The following is a 25,450-nucleotide window of genomic DNA, read 5'->3' as shown; positions in this document are numbered from 1 at the left end:
ATTCAGAGGCTTTATTCGGCCCAATCGTTTCATTCACGAAGGGCGCTCCGAATTCGGAGGCTTTCTCAAACAATCAGAACTCACTGGGAAAAAGGACATTATATTGAAAAAAGAAAGATACACAAGGCATAAAATCAAAACAGGTTGTCGTGCCGTACAAGTTAATGATAAAACTTGCGCAAGTGTGTGGAATTCCATGGGGCAGCAAACTTCTTCCATCCATGTCTTTGAGTCGATATGCCCCTGTTCCTGCGATTGAATCAATCTAATAGGGGTCGTCCCAGTTAGGACCCAATTTTCCGTCAGTCGGATTCTTAGCAGCGAGAAGTACTTTCTTGAGGACCAATTCTCTTGGTGTATAACGGCGTAGCTAAACACGTTGATTATACGACTTAGCGAGCTGTTGCTGGTACCGTGCCACGGATGCAAAGGCCCGGTCTCGGTGTTCTTCAATTAGAGTCAAGTCCAAAGCCAACACCATGTTGTTTCGGCCCATATCAAAAACTTTTGATTTCAAGGTTGGGAGGCTGATCTCCAGCGGGACGATTGCCTGGGTTCCGAAGCATAAAGCAAATGGCGTTTCCCCAGTGGATCGCCTCGGAGTACTGCGATGAGCCCACAACACACTAGACAACTCTTTGACCCATCTGCCTTTAGCTTTCTACAGCCTCTTCTTGATACCGTCCAAAATAACCTTGTTGGTGGCCTTCGCTTGACCATTGCTCTGTGGGTAAGCCGACGAGGAAAAGTAGGGCCGGATACCATCAGTGTCGCACAATTCCCAATACACGCCACAATCAAATTGGGTACCGTTGTCAGAAACAAGTGCTCGTGGTACGCCGAATCTTGTTATGATGTTTTTCCATACAAAACGCTTTACGTCAGAATCTCGAATATGTGTTAGTGCCTCTGCTTCGACCCATTTTGTGAAATAATCTGTCGCAACAATTAGGAATTGCCTGTTGCCCAGGGTCCGTAGCAATGGTCTAACGATATCAAGGCCCCATTGAGCGAACAGCCAAGGGCTAGTGATAAAATTTAACTCCTCGGCTGGCAGGTGATTCAAAGGGAAGAACTTCTGACATTGACCATATTTCTTGACATAACACTTGGCGTCAGATTGCATAGTCGGTCAATAGTACACCTACGATATGGCGCCGTGAGCTAGAGAACGTCCGCCTGAATGGGCACCACAGCTGCCTTCATGTATTTCAGACAAAAGTTCCTCGATTTTATCTGGGTGAACATACTCTAAGTACGGCCCGGAGAAAGATTTTTTGTAGAGCTTCCCCTACGGATCCAAATAGTATCGGAGGGCTTTGTTTCAGAGTTTGTGTGCTTCTTTCTTATCCATCGAGAGCTGTTTTGAAGACAGGAATGCGACGATAGGGTCCATCTAACTCGGACCTGATTCGATAAGGTTGACCTGAACTGTTTCTGAAGAGGCAACGCTCGGCTCGGGGATAAACCCTACTTCAATTGTTCGCTTAATTTCTGAGTTGATAGCAGAGGCTAGGCAAGCCAAGGCGTCTGTATGCGTGTTCTAATCCTGGGTTATTTGATTCAATTCATGATGGTCGAATTTTGCTAGCAAAGAATTCGCCGTTTTCATGTAGGCTGCCATACGCTCATTTTTGGCTACGTGTTCCTCCTTCAATTGGTTGATGACTAGTTTTGAGTCACAGAAGATAAGCAGACGCCGAGCACCAAGAAGAAATGCATTTCATAAGCTGGTCAACAATGCTTCGTATTCGGCTTCATTGTTCGATGCTTCGAAACCCAATTTGACAGCCTGCTCGATTATTGCCCCGTTGTGAGCCATGATCACTACGCCTGCCCCATTACCACGTTGGTTAGATGATCCGTCACAATACAACTGCCAAATGTCCCCAACGTAAATTCTCCAGTTCAGCTTAGGTTGAATTTGATCAGACTTAAAGTCGGCGAGACATCTAGTGAATTCGGCCACAAAGTCAGCGAGCACTTACCCCTTGATTGAGGTTCTGGGCAGAAATTGAATATTGTACTGGTCGAGTTCGAGAGCCCATTTTGAAACACGCCCTGATGCTTCTGCACTACAGAGTACTGACCAGAGGGGGTAGCCCGTTAGTACCCCAATGGTATGCCCCTGAAAGTAATGCATCAGTTTTCTTGCTGCCATGACGAGAGCAAGGACGAGTTTTTCCAACGGAAGCTAACGTGTTTCGGCGTCAACCATTGCTTTGCTCACATAATAAACTGGTCGCTGCTCCCCTAGTTCTTCCTTTAGCAGTACAGCGCTGACGGCCCAGTCAGAAACTGCCAGATATAAAATGAGCGGATCACCTACCGAAGGTGTTGTCAAGAGTGGAACTGATTGGTGGTAAGTCTTCAAACCGTCCAAAGCGGCGTCACACTCGGGAGTCCGTTCAAAAGCTTTACCCTGCGGAAGGGTATGAAAAAATTGTCGGCAGTGATCTGTGGAACGACTGATCAACTTGTTTAGTGCAGCAGCCATTCCCATCAACTTCTGAACCTCTTTGACCGACCGAGGAGAGCCGAGTTCTAGAATTGCTGTAATTTGCCTCGGGTTGGCTTCGATTCTGTGGTGGTTAACATTGTAGCGAAGGAATTTGCCGGATCTGATGCCAAATGCACATTTGGAAGCATTCAGCTTCATTTTGTATTTACAAAGAATGTTGAATGTCTCTTCCAGATCGACTAGATGAGTTTGCTCTTCTTTGGACTTGACCACCATATCGTCGATGTACACTTCCATAGTACGGCCGAGTTGCTTTTTGAACATGGCAGTGACTAGTCTTTGGTAGGTTGCCCCCGCATTCTTCAGCCCGAAAGGCATAACCTTATAGCAATAGGTTCCTATTGGGGTGAGGAATGTAGTTTTGTCTTGGTCCTCCGGATGCATGGCAATTTGATGGTAGCCTCTGTAGGCATCCAGGAAGCTCATACATTAATGATGTGTCGTTGCATCTACGAGTTAGTTTATTCTGGGGAGGGGAAAGCAATCTTTGGGACAAGCTTTGTTTAAGTCCGTGAAATCCACACAAACACGCCAACTTCCATTTTTCTTCTTCATAACCACAATATTCGACAGCCATGTAGGATAGGGCACTTCGCGGATTTCCCCGGCATCAAGCAACCGGTCAACTTCTTCAACAATGGCAGCAGCGTGTTCCGCGATTGACCGCCGGCTTTTCTGAATAATCGGCTTACATTTGGGATCAACGTTTAAGCGGTGTTGAGACACAGATAGATCCACCCCAGGCATCTCATATGGTGACTATGTAAATACATCAAGGTTGTCGAGTAAGAAGGAAATTAGCTCCTACTTGTTGACTTTATTCAGGGAAGCGCCAACCATGAAGAACTTGTTAGGATTCCCGTCAATTTCAACCCGATTCAGGGCTCCGGTTGCCTTTTCACTTGGGAGCTGCCCAACGTCATCGAGGCTCTCCCAATCTGGCACCTCAATTGAATTCACTTCCAACTCTCTTGGAGTCTTTGCAGCAAGAAGATAACATGCCTGCGCTAATTTTTGGGAACCTCGAATTTGCTCTATGTCGCATTCAGTTGGAAAACGAAGTAGTTAATAACAGGTGCTTGGCACGGCCTGCATGGTATGCAGCCAAGTTCGTCCCATGATGAGATTATACGGAGAAGGAAGCTTGACAACCAAAAATTCTACATCCACTGATCGGGAGCCCGCCCGAACTGGTAGTGTGATTTTGCCCAAAGAATATTCTGGATTAGCGTTGAAGCTGAATAACGAATAATGAGCTGGAGACAAGTCCGACTCAGTGAAGTTGAGTTTAACGAAGGTCTTGTAGTATGTAACTTTCGAAGTACTTCTCTGGTCAATGAGAACACGTTAAACGGTGAATCGATTTATGCGTAGTTCGATGACTAAGGGATCAATGTGGGGGAGCGTTATGCCGACCAAATCAGAATCATCGAAAGTAATACTCGCAGCTTCATGGGGCCATTTAGCTGGTGTGATTTGCTTTTGGGGGTTAGGATGTGACTGAATTGTATGTATCGCGGATGCCGTCGGCATGCTGTATATCATATGGATTACGCCGAGTGGAGGTGAATCCTGCCGTAAACCTACTGTTTTGGTTGAGTTGCTCTTTCGGACGTGTTGCATAAGCCGACCGTCTTGTACCAACTCCTTAAGGTGATCTTTCAACACATAACAACTGCCGGTATCATGACCGTGGTCTTTGTGATATTCGCACCGCCTATCCCGTCTCCTCGTGTCGGGAGGTCCCACCATCTTGGGTGGCTATTTAAAGAACGGAAGGTTTTGAACTTTAGACATAATCGCGCTGATCAGCTCCAATAACTCCGTATATTTCTTGTCTGCGCGCCTTATGCGCCTGCTATCCACTTGAAGTTGTTCATTAGCTTGGTGTGAACATTGGTCATTTGATTGGCGCGAATCTCGTCTTTTGTCTCGTTTAGCCTGATTCCATGGTTTAGGGCTCTGTGATGGTACAAAATTTATTGGCTGAACGATTTCAGATGGGGCCATCTTGTTGGCCATGGTCCCAGCTTTGACCCGTAGGGCATCATCTTCCATTTTGCAGTATTCCTCGACTTTCTTCATTAACGACCAGACTATTTTGGGGGGCCTTCTGGTCATGGAGCTACGAAAGGCACTATCAGGATGCAATCACATCTTAAAAGCGGTGATGGCCATGGAGTCATTGCAGGAATCATCTACTAGATTAAACCATTCCCAATAGCACATCGAATACGCACGAAGGGTTTCTCCTGGTTGGATTTTCATTGTCTAAAGAGAATCGGCCTGCTTCGGCTGGACCTCATTGGTGATGAACCTTGCCCTGAAGGATTTTTGGAGTTGATAGAAGCTCTTAATCGATGTCAGTTCCAATTTATAATACCATTTGACGGCCAATGGTCCCAAATTGCTCAAAAATATTTGACACATGAGGGGCTCGTCGACTGCGTGAAGCGTCATGGATTGCTTATAATGACGAATGTGAACAACGGGGTCTGATTTTCCATCAGATAGGGTGAACGATGGAGCTGTGAACTTTTTGGGTAGCACTGCCCTTGCGATCCGTCGCACAAAGGGGTCATGTTGATCCTCTTCGTCTGAATCATTTCTTCTTCGCTTATTCCTTGCACGCGGACTTCCTCCGGAAGAACTGGAGACTTCAACTTGTCCCTTGTTTTTGGATTCTAGGGATGATGAGTCAGAATCACTGCCACTATCATGTCTCCGAATTCGAGGTCGTCGACTATCCTTTCCCAGAGGTCGTCCCGGATCTTTGCGCGCTGCCTGTTGAGATTTTGCCACCTCCAAGGCCAAATCCTGTCGAAGGCGCTTGTTCTCAGCCATCATGTTTTCCAACCTCTGTTCATTTTGCTTCGCCTGATCCATAATTGCTTGCATTGTCTCATGTGCTGATGAAGAAGGTAAGGTCTAGGCAACTGAGTCAAAGTTCAAGGCCCTTCGTGCTACAATGTTCTCTAGCCCAAGCATGTTTCTTGGAGTGGTATCATCTTGTGGCGTAAGATAGTCAGTGACTATCGGAGGATCTTCCGTCACGCCTGCCATGGATGTGTTGGAGTATTCCCACAGATGGTGCCAATTGTGGAGATGTGATTTGGAAATACTCTCTGGTTCTTGTAAGACGCTCTTGATCCTCAGCTAGTCAGCTGAAAAGGAATGAATACTCCGGCCGGGGATGCCGGAATTAGCACTCTGACGGATAAGTCAGTGTATACTCTCTTGGTTGCTTATATCTCAAGTTAATCTTACTTGTTCTCATATGCCTTTCTTTGGCTGATGTTCCTCTATTTATATCTTCCTTTGGGCCCCAGGGTCAGGCCCACTTTTAATCTATTGCACGTTTATTTATTCGGCCTTTGTTCAACTAGTTTTACGGCTGATTAGTTTATTCGGCTTTGGGATCGTCTAGGACGAAGCCGAATACAATATTTATCCTGATTATCCTCAGACCTATTATTCGGATTTCTCGTATGTCCATCAACATTATCCGGCGTCCACACCAAGTGATTACCAGAATACCTTGGTCGGCAATTCACTTGGCCAAAATTTTGGCCATAACTCAAAAATGGCACCAATGGATTCAATAAGGAGAGTAACTCCCCCACCAGATGACGATAACCAGCAAACCCAGCTTGTAGATCAGCTCATAGCTTAGGTCAAATCCCTCAAGGAAGAGCTATAGGGCTTGATTGGGAAGATGGGTTGGGGTAAAAAGCCATATAAGACAAAATAGGCTATTTTAGCCCAATAAGACAAAGCATCACATCCAACCCATAATCATTACATTCTTTCTCTTACAAAAAATCAAAAAAGTCAAAAAGCCCTTCTAAACGAGGCTTTTTAGCCCCAGGCTAAAATAGTCAAAAAGCCAAAAAGCCAACCCACTTCCCAAAAGAACCCATAAATAGCGTAGAGGGCACCAGAAGCCCGAAGGAAGACAACCGAAGTGTGCAGCTATCACGATCCAAACCCGCCCCTAAATGTTAGGATCCTAACCAGCTAATAATCATGAGATTACCTCCAACCTCATACTAAAATGAAATCATATTTATTTATATGGGGCCAAAATATAAAATTTGTCTAATGAGCTTGTGCATAAATGGCATGAACAAAAACTTCTTATATATTAATAACTCACACCCATACATACATAAAGATCTCACATGTCCAAGATCATACAAACCAAAACTTACATAAACATGACCAACAAAAGAAAATAGAAAATCAAAAAAAAAAAAAAGCCTTGTACGTGAGGCATCCTTGGCTGACTTCATAAAACTCGGTGTTCCTTCACAGGTTCACTAGGGCTGAGGCTGGACATAAATAGAGTGAGCGAAAGCCCAATGAATCACATCAGAGTAAAGAGGTTATATAAATGAGTTCTAACATTAAATAAATCATTCTTATAATAGTTTCATATCACACGGAACAACCTCGGGTCCAATATATGACACAACAACCTCAAGTCCAACATATACAGAGCTACAGAGCAGAACAGATCATACTTTGTCAGAATGACCTCGGGCATTACGACCTCAGGTCTAATAAATTACAGTTGTATAATGACCATTAGGTCAACATATAACGGATATTCAGACTTATCAGATGTACAGAGAATCAGATAATCAGAACAACCTTAGATCCATTTTAGATATACAAAACGACCTTAGGTCCATCATATACATTCGTATCACATCAATCACATTTACAGATATCATGTTGATTGGACAGATATAAGGCTCATTCATATCACAAAATCATAAGTTCGAAAGACTTACCACACTAGAAACATTTAGAAAATAATGTATATGAAAATATCTTTACTAAGATATTACTCACAATGATTTGGTTGATGATACGTCCTCGTGGATGGTCCAACACAATTCAAATTGGATCACATTATTTATTCAAACCGTTCATTAACTTATTTAATTCTTTTAGGCTTCTTTCTAACTCTTTAATTCATTTAGGATACTCAAAACATTCCTAAGAGTGCTTAGAAAGGGATGAGAGCAGAGTTATGAACAGAATATGACTTTTCAAAATATGCTGAAACAGGATACTTCGCCCGAGCGCAACATTGGTCGCTCGAGCGGATCACATGGTCTACAAAAGTACTAGATGGTCTGAATCTAGGCTTGACGATCGCTCGAGCCAAGGTGTAAAATATAAAGGCAGTCGCTCGAGCGGTAACTCGGTCGCTCGAGCCAATTGCCAAGGTCTGCAAACATACTGGATGCATGAGATGTGCGCTCGAGCGACAACTTGTTCGCTCGAGTGCTGAGGTCAAATTCTGAGTTTTCCATAACTCAATTTGCACTTCAAAACTCAAGTTTAATGCCATGATATGTTCTTAAACACAAAAACACCATCACAAACATGAATTCAAAACCCACGTCAAACCTTATGCTCAAAACTTCAAAAATTCACCATGCATGGCCCAAATGACTTTAAGTTTTTTTTTTCAAAACTCTCAAAACATGGAATTAAGCTTCAAAACTGCATAATTCATGAATGCATGTAAGGTATGATCCTTAATTGAAACATGGATGACAAAATCATACTCAAAATAATGGAATTCAACAAAATTATACATACATGTATGAATTGACTTTATATTCTTCATGTTAAACTCATTTCTTGTGTTTTATTGGGTAATCTTCATGAATTCACAAATAGTTGACTTCAATTCACAAATTAAGGTTCAAATACATACCTAAGGTCTTCAATCAAGCTAAATTTAGCAAGAATCTTAAGTTCTTCTTCCCAATTCACAAGCCTCCTAGCCAAATCTCCAAGATTAAGCCCTCTCTCTCTCTCTCTCTCTCTCTCTCTAAATTGTTCTCACTCTCTCTCTAGAATGTAAATCTCAGGATTTTTAAGTGTAAAATGAGCTTAAATTCTCAACTTAACTTATATATAGGCTTAATTAACTTAACTAACTAATCAAGGATTAAGCTAATTAATTAGAGTTTAAGGCATAATAAGATATAACTTAACTTAATTGATTTAATCTAATTAATTTGATCTAAATCAAATTTTAATCAAACTTCTTATTAGGCTCTAAAAATTATGCTAATCACAATAGACTAATCAATTTTGGTTTCTGACGCCTTGAAGGCCTTCAATTTCAGGTTATATAGGAATCATAACAAATATTCCTACGATTGACAAATATGCACATTAATCACATACTTGGCATTCAAATTCACATTGAACACATAAGTACATGCAAAATTAGATAATTAAAAGCATAATACATGGCGGGGTTGTCATAGCAGCGTCCGACAAAAGAAGGCTATCTCCTAGGAGGCCGCCAGCGAAACTACCAACAGTCATCCCGATCAAACACAAAAGAAGCGCCAAGTCGCCAAACGGGATGACTCGCTAGAGCACCAGAAGAGCGACCCAAGAAGCTGGCTCGACCAACGTGCAAAAGGAAACCCCAAGCCAGACATTTAATAAAATATTTAATAAAAATTTTGATATTCCTAAAATTACTCATAAACTAATTGCTCTCTTTGGCCAGGAGTTGAGAAGATGAAGATAAACCGCTTGTTCCCAAAAGACCTAGTGGACATGAAAAAGAAGCACTTGTGGTCTACGATAGTCGTGAAAGTACTTTTTGATCATGCTCTTGCTTATGATTATAGATATGGTGGAAGCGACCCCAATAGTTCTGATGTCAGCATAGCTGTAAACAACCAACGGAACAACAACAGAAATAACGGTACTCACTTCATTGGCAAATTTGGTTATTAAGGCCCATTTTGGCAATTAAGGAAAAAAATAATTTATTAATTTATTTGAATCACATTATTTTTTTTATTTTTTCATATATTTTTCAACAAAAAAAAAACTAATAAATTAAAAAGAAAAAAAGTTACTTCTCAAAATAGGTCTAAATACAGTAATACTACGTCCATCGAATTTAGGTTTGTTCAAATTGTTCAAATTTGTGCATACCAATCGTTTGACAGATTATCCGGAAAGTCATTCGACCACTCATCCAGACGGATGCCGGTTGACAGGGGTGTCTTTCGTGGTTGATAATGGTAGTCACAGTTGACACAGATGACGCCCGTCATCCGGCATTTTTCATTAAATATTGTTTTTTATTTTATTTTATTTATTTATTTAGGGTGTTGAAATATTTCAATTTTAAAATTCTAGTTAAAATAAAGTGAATGATGTTTAAGAATAAGTGAAACTACAAATTCTAATTAAATTTGGATAAATGAAACAAGAAATATAGAAAGGAACAAATATACATAAGAAAGATAATATATAACATAACGGTTTACATTAAAATTATGTGTTAGGATTGATCCACTTAAGTGGGACTTATATTATTTTTTATTCAAACATTTTTTAATAAAAAAATGTGTAAAATTATTATAAAAATACATGATTTCATTTTTAAATCACAAATTATCATAACTCTCAGAAAATTACAAAAATATAATTTGTATTCAACTCACATATTTTTGTAAAATCATTTGTGTAAGTTTGTGAAAATTTATATAATTTTATGTAGAATTACATACGGTATGCATTGCACACCAAAATAATTTCCCTTTATTGGAAAATATATTGTCTTATAAGTCCAAAAGTGGATTTATGGCTCAAAATTCCTAAAAATTAAAAATTGCATAAAACAAAAATATGAAATATAAAAGTGACATGAAAAAGACTTTTAATAATGAGCATACATGTAATTTATCCAAACGAAGAGGTCCCCAAAACTTATCAGCCATGCCAAGATATTAAAAAAGAGTCGCAACTTTTACATAATATCGTTATGTAACGATTGTTGATGATACAGTTAGTCCCGGTGAATGGATCGGACTGGTCCAAGCTCCTCAAGCCCACCAGATAACCTGCAAGCAAGTTCAACGGGGAACGGGGAAGTCCCCCAGTGAACCCTCCGACGAGCAAGTTAGGAAGAGAAGTAGAGTATAGAGGGAGAGATTAGAGATAGAAAAACTTAACCTTCTTCTTGTCTTCAACGTTTGTTTATATCCTTTGGTAATCATTTCACTGTCCCTTCCGACCTACCCTCCTCGCCGAAAGCCTATGCTGTAGCTTACCTTGTTCAGGGTAAGGGGGTCCTGTTCCGACGGGGAGGTGTTGTCGTAATAAATGCTGTGATGGGCTGCATTAATGGTGATGTGCAGTGGCAATAACTTTGCAGATCTTTGTCTGCTGATGTGGCTCGTCCTTCTCTTGTCGCGTGTCTGAATGTCATTGGCTCTTTATGCCATGTTGGACTCCAGCTGTCCTGGACCTCACCAGCTGGGTTATGCATTGGGCTCCAAGTGATGGGCTTGGATTGTCCATAGGTGATTCGTGGCCTTTATGGGCTTATACATGTCAGTAGTTCCCCATTCCTGAGTGCAGCTTTAGTCCAACGAAGGAAATATTAATGACGTAGATGAGTGTGTTAGGGATTGGCAGGATAGAGGTCGCCCGGCAGGGATGATCGAGGGGGTGAACTAACCGGGAGGTGGTTCGACTATGCAGGGTGACCGAGTGGAATGGTCGATCACAGAGAGGACCGACCGCAAGGTCGGCCGAGTGGGATGGTCGACACCAAAGAGGGCCGACCGCGAAGGGGGGGCCGACCGCGAAGGGGGGCCGAGCGGGAGGGCTGACCGCAGTGTTGGCCGAGTGGGAGGGGCGTGGGGCTCGAGACGCGGCGTGTCACGTGGTGATTTGAAGTGAAAAAGACAGGGTAAGGAGAGGAGACAGTGGGTCGTGGTCGTACACGTGGCAACATCCCGTAGGGGGGAAGATTAGGCGTTGGATCAGAAATGAAACGTTAAGTCATTATGGGTGTTAAAGAGACAGTTTTGGCGGATGATTTTGAAAAGTTTTCAAACTAGCGAAAATTAATTGGGATATGGGCAAACCGTGGGCTTTTGGCATTATTCGATTCACCTACTTGTTTACGAAAAATCAAAATATTCCAAGTGTGAATTCCTTTGTTGCTCACAATGCACCTCTGCAACACTTTTTCGATTTCCTTGCACCAGCCTCGGAAGCGATTCGCAAACATACCACATAAATGGCCCAAGAAGGAACTGCGATTGTCAGGGTGGACCCACTTGGAGATGATGATGCGATGGAGTTAGCGCAGCAATACAGGATGGAGAGGGTGGGGGAGTCGACTGTACGATCCCACGGTTCCACCATGATAGCAGCTCCAAGGCCAATCAACCAGGCAGAACCTGATCACTGGCACACAAAGGCAGATAAATCGACGGTCACTGTAGCGGATTTGGAGGCTATTCGCGAAAAATACCAGGTGCCTGCCGAAATAGAGTTGTCGTTGCCGACATCGACGGAGAGGCCATCCGATGCCAGGCTAGGGCAGTTTGCCCTTTATGAGGAGGCATTGAAAGGAGGACTGAGGCTACCCCTGCCGCAGGTGGTAGTAGATGTCTTAAATCGCTTGGAGGTGGCGCCGGGCCAACTAATGCCCAACGCGTGGAAGATCTTGCTGTCTTGTGCAAATGCCTGGCCGAAGGCGAACGAAAAGGCGGCCATGACAGTAGACGAATTCTTCGTATGCTACAAGGCCTCGGGGCAGCAAGAGACTTGGGTCACTCAGCAGGCGGCTGCAGGGAAAGGGCTGGTGGCGGGTCTGCCGTCGTCGATCAAGGGATGGAGACCACGGTGGTTCTATGTGTCTGCCAGTAGTGGAGTTAGAGTGCGGACCGTTTGGAAGGTGCCCACCAAGTCGATGGAGCCAAAGTTGGGGGCAATAGCAGAGGAGATGGTGAAAAGGGTAAAGGAGTGGAGGGAGAAAGAAAGGGCCAAATGGGACGAGCTCGTTCAGCTGCCTGCATTATTTGAGGCAGGGCTCGGTCCACAGCCGAGCGGTGGGGACCTCGACCAAGCGGAGTTGAAGGCGAGGAGGAGGGTGCAAGAGGCGGAGGATCGAACCATCCTTGCGAAAGCCCAAAAATTCAAAGAGTCCCAAGCCGACCGACCACCAAAACCGGTTGCATAGGAAAGAATTCGACCTCGCCCCAAACCGTTGGGAAAGAAAGACTTAGGCAAATTTGTGCCGCGACCGCCCCCAATAGACCCTTTGAAGGAGAGGTCTTTGAAGGAGATGGAGGCGTTGGGCGTAGTGAAGAAGAAAAAGAGGGTGAAGCAGAGTGAAGAAAAGCCTGCCCAGAAGAGGAGAAGGGAGACGAGGGTAAAGGAGGCCAGTGTGGCAAAGGAGGCAGGGGGGGAAGTGGGGGGTGCTCCAAGAAGAGTGATTGCCTCAGAAGTGGTGGACATCGCCTCAGAGAGCATGGAGGTTGTACCAGTAGTGGCGGCGATCGTCGCAGGGGTTGCAAGGGCCGCCTCTGAAGGGCAAGTGGAAGATGAGACAACTGGCCCTGGGCCAAGGAGGGAAGAACAGCCCCAGGGGGGTCCTGCATCTCGTCAGTCTGACCACAGTGATCTACCATGCTCGTGTGGTGGCAGGGCAGCTGGAGGGAGAAGAAGGCCTAGCCAGGGCAGGGGCAGACCGCCTGGTAGGGATTATAGAAGAGGCAGCCTTGTGCTCGGCGTCTAGATTCAACGAGGCTGAACTGCTAAGGGGGTTATGCTCTGCTCAAATGGAGGTAACCACCTTAGCAGGGGCGCTGCTGAGGAAGGCGGGGGCTGCCAAACTCAAGGCAGACGAGGCCAAGGCTCAGCTTGCAAAGTTGAAAAAGAAGAGTGAAAGTTAGGAGAGTGCCCACGCTGATCTGCAAGCGGTTAGGGTGGAGCTGGAGGACACACGCCGCCAGGTTGTGTCACTCGAGTTCCAACTGGCTGGCGAACAGAAGAAGTTGGATGAGGCCCAAAAAGCTTGCGCAGTCGCCGTCGAACGCCATGAAGAGGCAATGAGCAGTAATGAAGAGCTCGTCAGGCAGAAAGATGAGGCAGATGTGAAGATTGGCGATATGCAGATGGAGCTAGAGGGCGAGCGGGCTAAGGCAGTGGAGGAGAGGAGGAGCCTTCAGAAAGAGTTGGAAGCAGAGAGAGCCAAGGCGACGGCGGAAAAAGAGGGCCTCAAAAAGGAGTTGGAGGAGGAGAGGGCTAGGGCTGCGTCTGAAAGGGCGACCCTGCAGAAGGAGCTGGATGAAGAGAGGGCGAAGGCAGCCTCTGAGAAGGCGGCCCACCCCAATCTGCGCGTCGCCGCGGTGGAGCAATTCAAAGGGTCTGCTGAATTTCAGATGGCGGTTGATGCCGCGGTCACCAGCAGCTTGGCTAGGCAAGAATCTGGGGGGGCGGGCCCATCGAGGACGACCGCTAGAGGTAGAACCGAAGCAAAAGTTATTGAGAGCTTCCAGCAGTCAGATTTCTATAAACACGAAATGGCTGAGTTCTGAGACAGTGGCTGGAAGATGTTCAAACGCATGGCTGAAGAACTGTTCCCAGACTTAGACCTCAGTAGTGTAACAATTGGTGAAGATGATGTAGCCCAGACCCCCCTGGATGAGGGTATTGAAGCAGAGGACCTCATCTCCAGTGAGGAGGAGTAACTGGAGAAGAAGAAGAAGACTGTGCACAGACATTGTTTTTGTTATTTTTATTTTTTATTTTTTTTTTGAATTGCTGTAATGAACTGTTGTACAAAGTTGTGGATAAATAAAATTTCAGTTGTGTTTTGTATTTCACTGTTTTTGCTTGTGCATCAGAAATGGATGAGAACTGGTGATAAAAACTTGTGATAGACTTGTGATAAAAACTGAATTTAGGAATTCCTCACGGCGGAGTGGGATTGAAATCGTAAGAAAAACTGAGTGCAGAGTGAAGTTAGGAACTCCTCAATGCAGAGTGAAATTGAACTGGTAACAATGCGGAGTGAAGTTGAACTTGTAATAAAAACTCAATGCAGAGTAAACTTGTAATAAAAACTCAATGCAAAGTGAACTTGTGATAAGAACTCAATGCAGAGTGAAGGTGAACTTGTAATAAAAACTCAATGTAGAGTAAACTTGTAGTAAAAACTCAATGCAGAGTGAAGGTGAACTTGTAATAAAAACTCAATGTAGAGTAAAGTTAGGAACTCCTCAAATGCAGAGTGAAACTTAAAATGTAGTAAAATTACAAGTTTGCGTTTGCCACACTGCTCAAGTAGGTTTGTGGTTTACGGAGTGAGGCTTGGTTTGTGAGTTTGATTTAGAAAAGCCAAAACCTAATTTGTGTAAGAACGGCTTTGGAATTTGACTGAGCAAAGAGTGGTCTAGAGATTTGGAGCTGGAATTGTGACTATGTGTGTCTACTAATTCCACGAGCATGGAATTTGCATAGGTGGCCTTGACCGAGTCCTGCATGCGTGCTCAGTTGGTGCAAGACACTGTAGGCAACTGAGTGTGACTCTGAAACTGTGACGCTCGGTCTGGCTGAGATTTGTCAAGCAAGCCGAGTACTTCATGTTCGGTCTAGCAAAGGCTATTAGTGCTTGGTCTGGCCGAGGCTTTTTCGTGCTCAGTCTGGCTGAGGCTTTTAGTGCTCAGTCTGGCTGAGGCTTTTTAGGCAAGCTGAGTACTTCATGTTCGGTCTGGCGGTGGCTGTTAGTGCTCGGTCTGGCCGAGGCTTTTTCGTGCTCAATCTGCTTGAGGCTTTTAGTGCTCAGTCTGGTTGAGGCTTTTTAGGCAAGCCGAGTACTTCATGTTCGGTCTGGCGGTGGCTATTAGTGCTCGGTCTGGCCGAGGCTTTTTCGTGCTCAATCTGGCTGAGGCTTTGAGTGCTCAGTCTGGCTGAAGCTTTTAGTGTGACACTCGATCTGGCTGAGACTTGTAATAAGTGCTGCAAATGAGAATGTTATTGAGACAACACATAGATAGCCAATGTATAGAATTGTTGTCATGATCAGTGTAATTCAGTCGATACAAGTTTACATTATGTAACAAAACAAAAAGAAAATACAACAACTGAGCAATACAACAGTAGGGACATATTGAAAGTAGCGTTTCAGGTGTTTAGCGTTCCAGGGGTGGAGGAGATCTCGACCTTCCATGTCCTGAAGTCGGTAAGTGCCCGGACGTGGTCAGGCCTTCACAACGTAAGGTCCCTCCCATTTGGGTGCCAGTTTACCCTCGGTCGGATTTTTGGTGGCAAGGGTTGCTTCTCTTAAGACAAGGTCCCCTACAGCAAACTCCCTTGGTCGGACTTTGCGGTTGTAATGTGTTCTCATTTTCTGTTGGTATGAGGCCAGTCTGACAGCAGTGGTTTCTCTGAGTTCTTCAATTAGGTCCAGGTCTGCCCGACGGAGCTCTTCCGTTAGTGTTGGATCCGGATGTAAAACTCTAGGGGTAAGCAGGCTGACTTCTACCAGAATAACCGCCTCAGCGCCGTATGTTAAGTGAAAAGTAGTTTTCCCAGTGGGAGTCCGCGCTGTAGTTCGGTAAGCCCAAAGTACATTTGGTATTTCCTCGGCCCAAAGCCCCTTGGCAGCTTCTAACTTGGTTTTGATGATCTTCAGAAAAGAATGGTTGGTGACCTCAACTTGGCCATTGGTTTGGGGATGTCCAGGGGAAGAAAAACATGGTTGAATTTGGAGGTCCACACAGAACTTCCTGTACTTGGCGTTGTCGAATTGTTTGCCATTTTCGGAAACAATGGCCTAGGGAATGCCAAATCTGCAAACGATCGACTGCCAGATGAACTTGGTTGTGTTCCGATCGGTAATGGTGGCAAGGGGTTCTGTCTCTACCCACTTAGTAAAATAATCAATGACGACAATGGCAAATTTGGTCTGGCCTCGGCCGGTGGGTAAGGGGCCAGCTAGGTCAATCCCCCACTTTGCGAACGGGTAGGGGCTGCAAAGTGTGATCAATTCAGTAGGAGGGGCATGGGGATATTGGCAAAACGCTGACACTTATCACATTTGAGCATGAAGTCAGCCGCATCTTAGTTGAGAGTAGGCCAGAAATATCCAGTGCGAAGTATCTTGTAGGCCAAGGACCTGTCGCCCGAATGATTGCCGCAGATACCCTCATGAATTTCTTGCATCACATAAGTTGCTTGAGTCGAATTGAGGCACCGCAGATAGGGGCGTGAGAAACCACGTTTGTACAAAATGCCGTTGACGAGGGTGTAATTGGACGATCGGGTCTTGACTTTGGTGGCTTGCTGTTGGTCGTCTGGAAGTTCCCCCGTTATTAGAAATAGAAAGATGTCTGACGCCCAAGGGATGGGCTCATTTTGGAGGAATTATATTTCATGCTGGTCGGGGGAAATGGCGGGGTGGGATAGGTATTCGAGGCGGACACCACTGGTGAGGTTGGATTGGTCTGCAGAAGCCAACTGGGCCATCTCATCTGCCTTAGAGTTCTCCGCCCGAGGAATGTGCTTGATGTGGAAGGTATTGAAGAGGCAAACAAGGGGAACTGCAAGATCTCTGCAAGCCCGCATTGTGTCCTCCTTGGTATCGAATTCTCCCGTGATCTGTCCGACGATGAGCTGGAAGTCGCTGAGCACTCGGATGTGGCTGACACTAATGTCCCTGGCTAGGCGAAGGCCTGCTATCAGTGCCTCATATTCGGCCTCATTGTTACTGGCCTCAAACAAGAAACGAAGTGCACATTTGAAATAACCACCCTCAGGGGTAGTAAGGATGAGGCCGGCCCCGCTATCTTGCCTGCGGGATGATCCGTCGACGTTGAGAGTCTAAGAGTGAGGGTCTTCTGGCTCGATGGGAGCTGGTGGGGGTGGAGAGGCGGTGGTTGGGGTAGGATTGGTGAATTCCAAGATGAAGTCGGCGATAGCCTGTCCCTTAATTGCTGTTTGAGGCCGGTAAGAGATGTCGAACTGGCTGAGTTCCACTGACCACTGCATGAGTCTGCTGGAAAGCTCTGGTTGCTGCATGACTTTCTTCAAGGGTTGGTCGGTGAGGACCACTATGGAATGTGCTTGGAAATAAGAACGGAGTCGTCTGGAGGCGGTGACCAAGGCCAAGGACAATTTTTCTAACAGTGGGTAGTTCTGCTTTGCTCCCCTGAGGGCCCGACTGATATAGTATACCGGTCGTTGGACAGAGCCATCTTCCCTGATAAGCGCTGCACTGACAGCGGTGTTTGATACGGCTAAGTAGAGGAAGAGGGGCTCGCCTGTGATTGCCTGTGAAAGGAGGGGAGGGTTGGCCATGCACTGTTTCAGCTGTTGAAAGGCCTTTTCAGATTCAGATGTCCATTCAAAAGTTTGCCGAAGAGCTTTGAAGAATGGTAGACACTTATCTGCTGCGCGGGAAATGAAACGGTTGAGGGCTACAACTCGGCCAGTGAGTCTTTGGACCTCCTTAACTGTTCTGGGTGACTGCATCTCGACCAAGGCCTTGATTTTTTTAGGGTTAGCTTCAATGCCCCGCTGACTGACCATGAAACCCAGAAACTTCCCAGATCCTACGCCGAAGGCGCACTTCTCTGGGTTAAGCTTCATTTGGTACTTGCGTAGGGTGGCGAAGGTCTCCCGCAGGTCGATCAGATGATCAGTGGAGAGTTTGCTCTTGACTAGCATGTCGTCGACATATACTTCCATATTCTGACCTATCTGGTGATGGAAGACGGCATTGACCAACCGTTAGTAGGTGGCCTCAGCGTTCTTTAATCCGAATGGCATTACTCGGTAATGGTAGGTACCTCGGTCGGTGATGAAGGATGTATGTTCCCGATCGGACGGGTGCATCAGGATTTGGTTGTAGCCAGAGAAAGCATCCATGAAGCTGAGCATTTGATGACCGGCCGTGGCGTCGACCAGCAGATCTATGCGGGGAAGAAGATAGCTGTCTTTGGGGCAAGCTCGGTTCAGGTTAGAGTAATCGACACAGAGTCGTCATTTGTCATTGTTCTTGCGGACGAGGACCACGTTTGACAGCCATTTAGGGTAGTCGACGTTTTTGATGAATTGGGCCTCAAGGAGCTTGTCGACCTCTGCGGCTATAAGAGTATTGTGCTCCGGATGAAAGATGCGTTGCTTCTTTCAGTAAGGACGGAAATGAGGTTCAATACTGAGACGATGAGTTATGAAAGAAGGGTCAATGCCTGGCATATCTGAATGGGTCCAGGGGAATACATCATTGTGCTCGGTTAGAAGGGCAGTTAGGTCGGCCTTAGCTTGGGGGGATAATTGGCTGCCGATCTTGGCAGTTTTCATTGGGTTGATGGGATCGATGGGAATCTCAACGAGCTCCTCCACCGGTTCGCCTCTGACCAGCTCGTCCTCATCTCGGGCGTCAAGTCTTTCAATGATCATGGCCTCCTTCAGCTTGACTTCCTTGAGTGAGGCGACATAACATTCCCTGGCTATGGTCTGCTCTCCTCGTACTGTCCCGACACCGTAGTCGGTAGGAAACTTTATGGCGAGGTGGTAGGTTGAAGTGATGGCTTGGAAAGCGTTGAGGGCGGTTCGACCAAGGATAATGTTGTAGGCCGAGGGACAGTCGACCACAAGGAAAATGAGCAAATTGGTAGTCTACTGTGGGTATTCGCCGATGGTGATGGGGAGATCGATGGAGCCAATGGAGGTCACCCGGTCACCAGTGAAACCGACCAAAGGGGTTTGGAGGGGAGACAGACTTTCCTCTCCAATTTTGAGTTGGCGGAAGCAGCTGAGGAATATGATGTCTAAAGAACTGCCGTTGTCGATGAGAACCCGTCTGACCATATAGTTGGAGAGGAGGGCAGAAATGACGAGAGGGTCATCATGAGGATAACGGATGCTAGTACAGTCGGTGTCCGTGAAGGTGATGGGTTCTGTCCACTGCTTGGGCTGTTTGGAGGGTCGGTCTACTATGGCCACTGCTCTGTCCGAGCCTTGCCTTATCTTCCTAAGCTCTGCCCTCTGAGCGGAGCGGGACGGTCCGCCACAAGCAAGTCCACCTGAAATGACTCGGATTTCACCAACTGACAGAGGGGGATTACCTAGGGGCCGAGGCTGTTGTGGGGGGCAGTCATGGCCTTGGTTAGGTTGGGCTGGCTACCGGGGTGGGGTACACCGGCGATTGTTTCTGAGGGGCTTGGTTCTTTGCCTCTGTTGTGGGCGAGTGTCCGTGAACCAGCTGAGACGCCCTTGACGAATGAGGGTCTCGACCTGATCCTTGAGGTTGATGCAGTCATCAGTGTTGTGGCCATGGTCCTGGTGAAAACGACAATATTTGGACTGGTCTTTCCGGTTGAAAGGGGTCCATGAGGGTAGGGGCCATTTGAGGGGGTAATCCCGTTGGATCTGGTGGAGGACTTGTTCCATGGGAGAATTAAGGGGCGTGTATCGCTCGAACAAACAGAGCGGTTGGGCTGGTGCCGACCGGTCAGCGGGAGGAGGTCAGTCGGTATAGTTAGGTGTTTGGCTGTTATGCTGGGTGTTTCTAGGTTCCGAGTCTTTTCTCTTTTCTCTGGGGGTCGGGTTTTTGGATATTGGATCCTGCCGAGCGGCTAGTGAATCTTCGGCATTCATGTATTTTTGGGCTTTGGAGAGTAGGGCTTCCATGGAGGTCGGGGGGTTTTTGGAGAGGGAGAAGAGGAAATCGGACGATCGTAGCCCGGCCATGAATGCCGTGAGGATGACCTTGTCGTCATTCTCCGCTACTTGTAGGGCTTCGGTGTTGAAGCGGGTAACAAAACTGCGCAGCGACTCCCCTTCGGTCTAACGAATGTTGAGGAGTTGGGTTGCCGGGCGGCGTTGGCGCTGGGCTCCAATGAAATGGCTGAGGAAGGAGTCGCTGAGGTGCTGGAAAGTGGAGACAGAGTTTGCTGGTAACTGGCTGAACCACAGTCGAGCCGACCCCTTCAGTGTCACGGGCAAGGCCCGACACATGATCTCGTCAGGGAAGACATGGAGGACCATGAGGGTGCGGTAGGTCTCCAAATGGTCGACTGGGTCCGTCGTACCGTCAAAAGATTCAATGGTGGGCATCTTGAACTTGGCGGGCAGAGGTTTGTCCCAGATGGAGGCAACAAATGGTGAATTTGTCGTGGTAGAGGGTTTATGCTGAATGTTCTGCATGACCCCTTGGAGTTAGAGCTTCATTGCTCGGAGCTCAGCGTCCCAGAGGGGAACGTGGTCACCATGGTCAGTCAATGGAGGCTGGACGCTGCTAGCTTCCCCTTCAGGGGCTGGTGCTACGACCGACGGGTGTGGGGGTGATGGTGGTGGATTTATGTGTGGGTGAGGAGGTTGCAAACCTTCCAAGTTGGGTGGATGGGGTTATGGAGCAGTATGGCTCGGGGCTCTTTCTTGGTTGGGCGGAATATCTGGAGGTGGTGGAGGAGGCATCGGAAGGTTTCTTTGGAGTAAAGCATTTATCAAGGCCTGGTTTTGCTCGGCCATGCGGTTAATGCTGTTGGTAAGCTCGATAAAATACTGCGGTGGGTTGTTTGGATTGGGGGGGTCGGCCTGATGGTCGGCAGCATTATTGTGAGAAGCCATGGATCTAGTCGTGACCATACACTTTGACGGGTAAGAGGAAAAGGTTGTTGGAGCGGGGTCTCCAGCGACAGTGAACACAGCTGGCACGAGGAGCAAAGCGTTCCCACAGACGGTGCCAACTGATGATACAGTTAGTCCCGGTAAATGGATCGGACTGGTCCAAGCTCCTCAAGCCCACCAGATAACCTGCAAGCAAGTTCAACGGGGAACGGGGAAGTCCCCCAGTGAACCCTCCGACGAGCAAGTTAGGAAGAGAAGTAGAGTATAGAGGGAGAGATTAGAGATAGAAAAACTTAACCTTCTTCTTGTCTTCAATGTTTGTTTATATCCTTTGTTAATCATTTTGCTGTCCCTTCCGACCTGCCCTCCTCGCCGAAAGCCTATGCTGTAGCTTACCTTGTTCAGGGTAAGGGGGTCCTGTTCCGACGGGGAGGTGTTGTCGTAATAAATGTTGTGATGGGCTGCATTAATGGTGATGTGCAGTGGCAATAACTTTGCAGATCTTTGTCTGCTGATGTGGCTCGTCCTTCTCTTGTCACGTGTCTGAATGTCATTGGCTCTTTATGCCATGTTGGACTCCAGCTGTCCTGGACCTTACCAGCTGGGTTATGCATTGGGCTCCAAGTGATGGGCTTGGATTGTCCATAGGTGATTCGTGGCCTTTATGGGCTTATACACATCAATTGTAGTAATTATCACAATCTATTACGGCTATTATAGTGGTATGATAAAAATTTACAACTATAATGACCGTTACTGTTATATAAAGGCTGTAACGACCATTACATTGCCGCTACAGTACCGTTACGATTGTTACGACCATTACACTTTTATTTTTTATGTTTATTTTTATTTTTATAAATTGCGTATATAATGTTATTTTCTCTTTTTATTTTCTAGTTATATAAAATTTAAGTAAAATCTTATCTATGGCTTCATTTGGGAAGAAGGATTGGGTTGGGTTGGGTTTGGGACTATTTTAGTCACAAAAAGACAAAATACACTTTTTAGCCCAATAAGACAAAAGATCACATCCAACCCATAATCATTACATTTTTTCTCTCACAAAAAATCAAAAAAATCAAAAATCTTTCCCAAACGAGACTTTTTAGCTCCAGGCTAAAATAGTTAAAAAGTCAAAAAGTTAACATACTTCTCAAATGAACCCTATATATGTTTTGAATATCTAATTTTCAAATTTTATAAGATTTTATTACTTTTTTTCTTAATTATATTTGAATACTAACTGTGAATCCGTACTATGCACGAGATACAAATAATAAATTTAATTATATTTTTTTAATGAAAATTTAAGTGATTTATTATTTATGTTTCAACGTTACACTAACAATATGATTTATATAAAATATTTTATATGTTGTTATTTTTTAAATTTATTAATGTAATAAAAAAATTTATTTTGCAAAAATAAATATTGCATTTTAATATAAATTTTTAAAGTAGTGTTAGTGTGTTTATAACTTGCAAACATATTAACTATACATTGAAAATTCATCTAAAAAATTATTTTTACAATTTTGAAAATATTTCCATATTTCCAAATTTTTCCTTTTGAAAAACATGTATTTTTTAATTATTACATTAATGTGTTAGCCAATTTGTTAGCCATTAATTATTTTAAAAATTATTTTTTAATTCAAAAATTTTTAAAAATTAGTTAGAAGTTTTGAAACTCCCACAAGACTCCTCACGAAAAGTCCCTTTGCTATAATATAGACTATATATTTACTTATATTCTATTTCTCTTATGCTAAATTTATTGAATAAAATTTAGATTTCATATTATATACTTTTATATTATTATTACATTTTATATTTTAAACTTATGTTTGTGATAATACTAGTAAAGTAAAGAAAATTAAATAAATCTAACAATAGAAAAATTATTCATAGTGATTAAAACTAATATAAAAAATAGTATATACATTAGATCATGTTTTAAAACTAAACAAAAATTTTAAAAATAATTGAGACGTCGTTTGGCATGTGTATGTTTTAACCTAATAGTTAAAAAGTTATTAAAAAAATCAAAAAGTCTATATCCTATACCAAAAAATTAAAAATTCTCTTTTGTCTCTATTTTTTGCACATCTTTTCGTAAAAAATTAAAAAGTCACTCTAAACATATATATTTTTTTTATCTCATATTTTAGCCAAAAAGTTAAAAAGTTACTAAAATAATATGTTCTCAAACAATGCCTGAATCTCAATAAATGTGATTCTGAAATAAAAACATATGTATTGATATATTTTCCTAAAATTGTGCGAAAAATTAAAAAATTCACGATTTTAGTTGCCGCAACCGTTATGCTACAACCATTACATTCCACAATCACGTCAACGCTACCTATACCGTTACAGTAACCATCACCATTATTTAAATCTTTGGCCATGGCGATATAGGAAATATTTTCCTGGTGAAGTTTTGAATTTTGAAGTTTGCAGTTTCAGAGACGCCAATATTAATAGCAGCAAAGAATGGTATCAATGAACTAGTAGATCGTATCCTCGTCGATTTTCCTGAGGCCATACATGATGTGAACCCAGAAGGAAAGAATTTGGTGCTCTTGGCAGTGGAAAATAGGCAACCTCATATCTACAAAACGTTGCGAGCAAAAAAAAATTTCACTGATAGTCTGTTGTGCTGCGTCGACAATGAAGGAAACAATGCATTGCATTATGCTGCAATGCTCAAAACCTATCAGTCATGGGTTGCTCCAGATGCTGTGCTTCAAATGCAATGGGAAATCAAGTGGTACCTGGTAAGAACTAACACGTCAGGTTTATGTATATGTTGATTTCACAAGATCACTATAGTTACTATTGGGAATTATTATATATATATATATGCATATGTTAGTCATCATCATATATAGGAGTATATAGATTTGCTTGAACTCTTTCTACTCTGCAGTTTATTAAGGAAACTATACCAAAGCAGTTATCGGCTAGCGAAAACAACAAAGGCAAGACCCCGGAAGAGATATTCATGAAGACACATAGTGAACTTGTGGATTTGGACACAAATTGGCTAATGAAAACCTCAGACTCATGCACCCTCGTTGCAACACTGATCGCAACAGTCGCCTTTGCCACTTCAGCCAGCGTCCCCGGTGGCGTTGAAGGAAGGAATGGGGAACCAGTTCTCAGACAACAGGGCATGTTTGAGGTCTTCGCCATCGCATCACTCGTGGCTCTCTGCTTTTCATGCATATCTGCAATCATGTTCCTCTCCATTCTCACCTCTCGACACCGAACCATGGATTTTGGTACCGACTTGCCCAGGAAGCTCCTGATTGGTTTAACCGCCCTCTTCATATCAATAGCTTCCATGCTTGCATCTTTTTGCGGCGGACATTTCTTCATCGTCAAAGACATAATGAGAGGCGCAAGTATTGCTGAATATTTTGTCGTACTTGTACCTGTGGGATTTTTCTTGGGCGCGCAGTTTCCACTCTACTTTAAGCTGATGTTAGCTACATTTACCAAGGTCCCTGAGCGTGGCTTCATGCTAGCTTCCAAGATCCAAGGGGGAGAGGCGCCAGGTCAAAAGAAGAAAAAACCCAAAAAAAAGGGCGAGAGGCACCAAAACCAGAAGGACAAACTTCCCTTAACTCCACTCCTACCAGCTCCACTCCAGCACCAGTAGTCCCACCTTTAACACATCCATCGAACCCACGTCCTATGTCATCAAACTCTGTTCCAGATCAAGTACTCCCAGCTTGAACACCACAAGCAAACCCAAGTTCTACCTCGAACCCGAGCCCGCAGCAGGTTACTGATTCCATGTGTGTCTTTGTGTTGTGTGTGTGTTTTCTCTTCTTGTGTCCCGACTTCTTTCCTTGAGTTTGATGATGATCATGAATAAACTTTGGAGTGATTTTTAATTCAGTACTTTAACAAGTGACCAAGGTATATGTATGTCTCGTCGTCTTAATTGGTCTGGCTAGTGAGTTGTTCTACTCCCTGTTTGCTTGTTTGGTTTGTAATAATGAAAAACTTTTCATGAAAATAATCATTAAAGTTTCGCGACCCTTCGATTACATTTAAAATAAAACACCACACACTAATCAAGGTAATCCAAGAATTATAAATTTTTCATGATCATTTTCATAACAAAATTTTCATGATCCCTAACTTTTCTCTTGTACCAATAATGCTGGTGCTCGGTCAGTCACATCACATCTTCTTCTACCCCTTTACCTCTCATATGTATCTGATTGTTTGATCATTAATAAATTAATTTTTATCTGATATGTATCTGATTGTTCTTATTCCCTGTTTGCTTGTTTGATTTGTAATATGTATCTGATTGTTTGATCATTAATGAATTAATTTTTACTTTATCCACCCAAAAACAAAACAAAGAAAAACGTTACACTTGAATGTTGTACTGTGCAAATAACTATGAATATAACTAAGGAAAATTCTAATATATATAGCTTTAAAAAAAGTGTATCATATATATTTTTAGTT

At 44.1% G+C, this 25,450-nt stretch overlaps 1 protein-coding gene across 3 annotated transcripts in view; it reads left to right on the top strand.

Moving 5' to 3' along the window:
- The window catches only part of LOC114283033 (uncharacterized), a 63,751-nt gene extending 38,745 nt beyond the window's left edge, over window positions 1–25,006 (top strand). For all 3 annotated transcript variants that reach the window (XM_082877786.1, XM_082877785.1, XM_082877787.1), the window contains 3 exons: window positions 9,069–9,269; window positions 23,420–23,736; window positions 23,889–25,006. In XM_082877786.1, coding sequence (XP_082733912.1) covers window positions 9,069–9,269; window positions 23,420–23,736; window positions 23,889–24,623 — 1,253 coding nt within the window. In that variant the 3' untranslated portion in view covers window positions 24,624–25,006. The remainder of the gene's footprint in view (window positions 1–9,068; window positions 9,270–23,419; window positions 23,737–23,888) is intronic.
- Window positions 25,007–25,450: the final 444 nt, after the last annotated feature.

The sequence above is a fragment of the Camellia sinensis genome, chromosome 7 (genome assembly GCF_055761805.1).
Source record: "Camellia sinensis isolate YWXY chromosome 7, ASM5576180v1, whole genome shotgun sequence".
NCBI lineage: Eukaryota > Viridiplantae > Streptophyta > Magnoliopsida > Ericales > Theaceae > Camellia > Camellia sinensis.
This window is presented reverse-complemented; position numbering and strand designations above follow the sequence as displayed.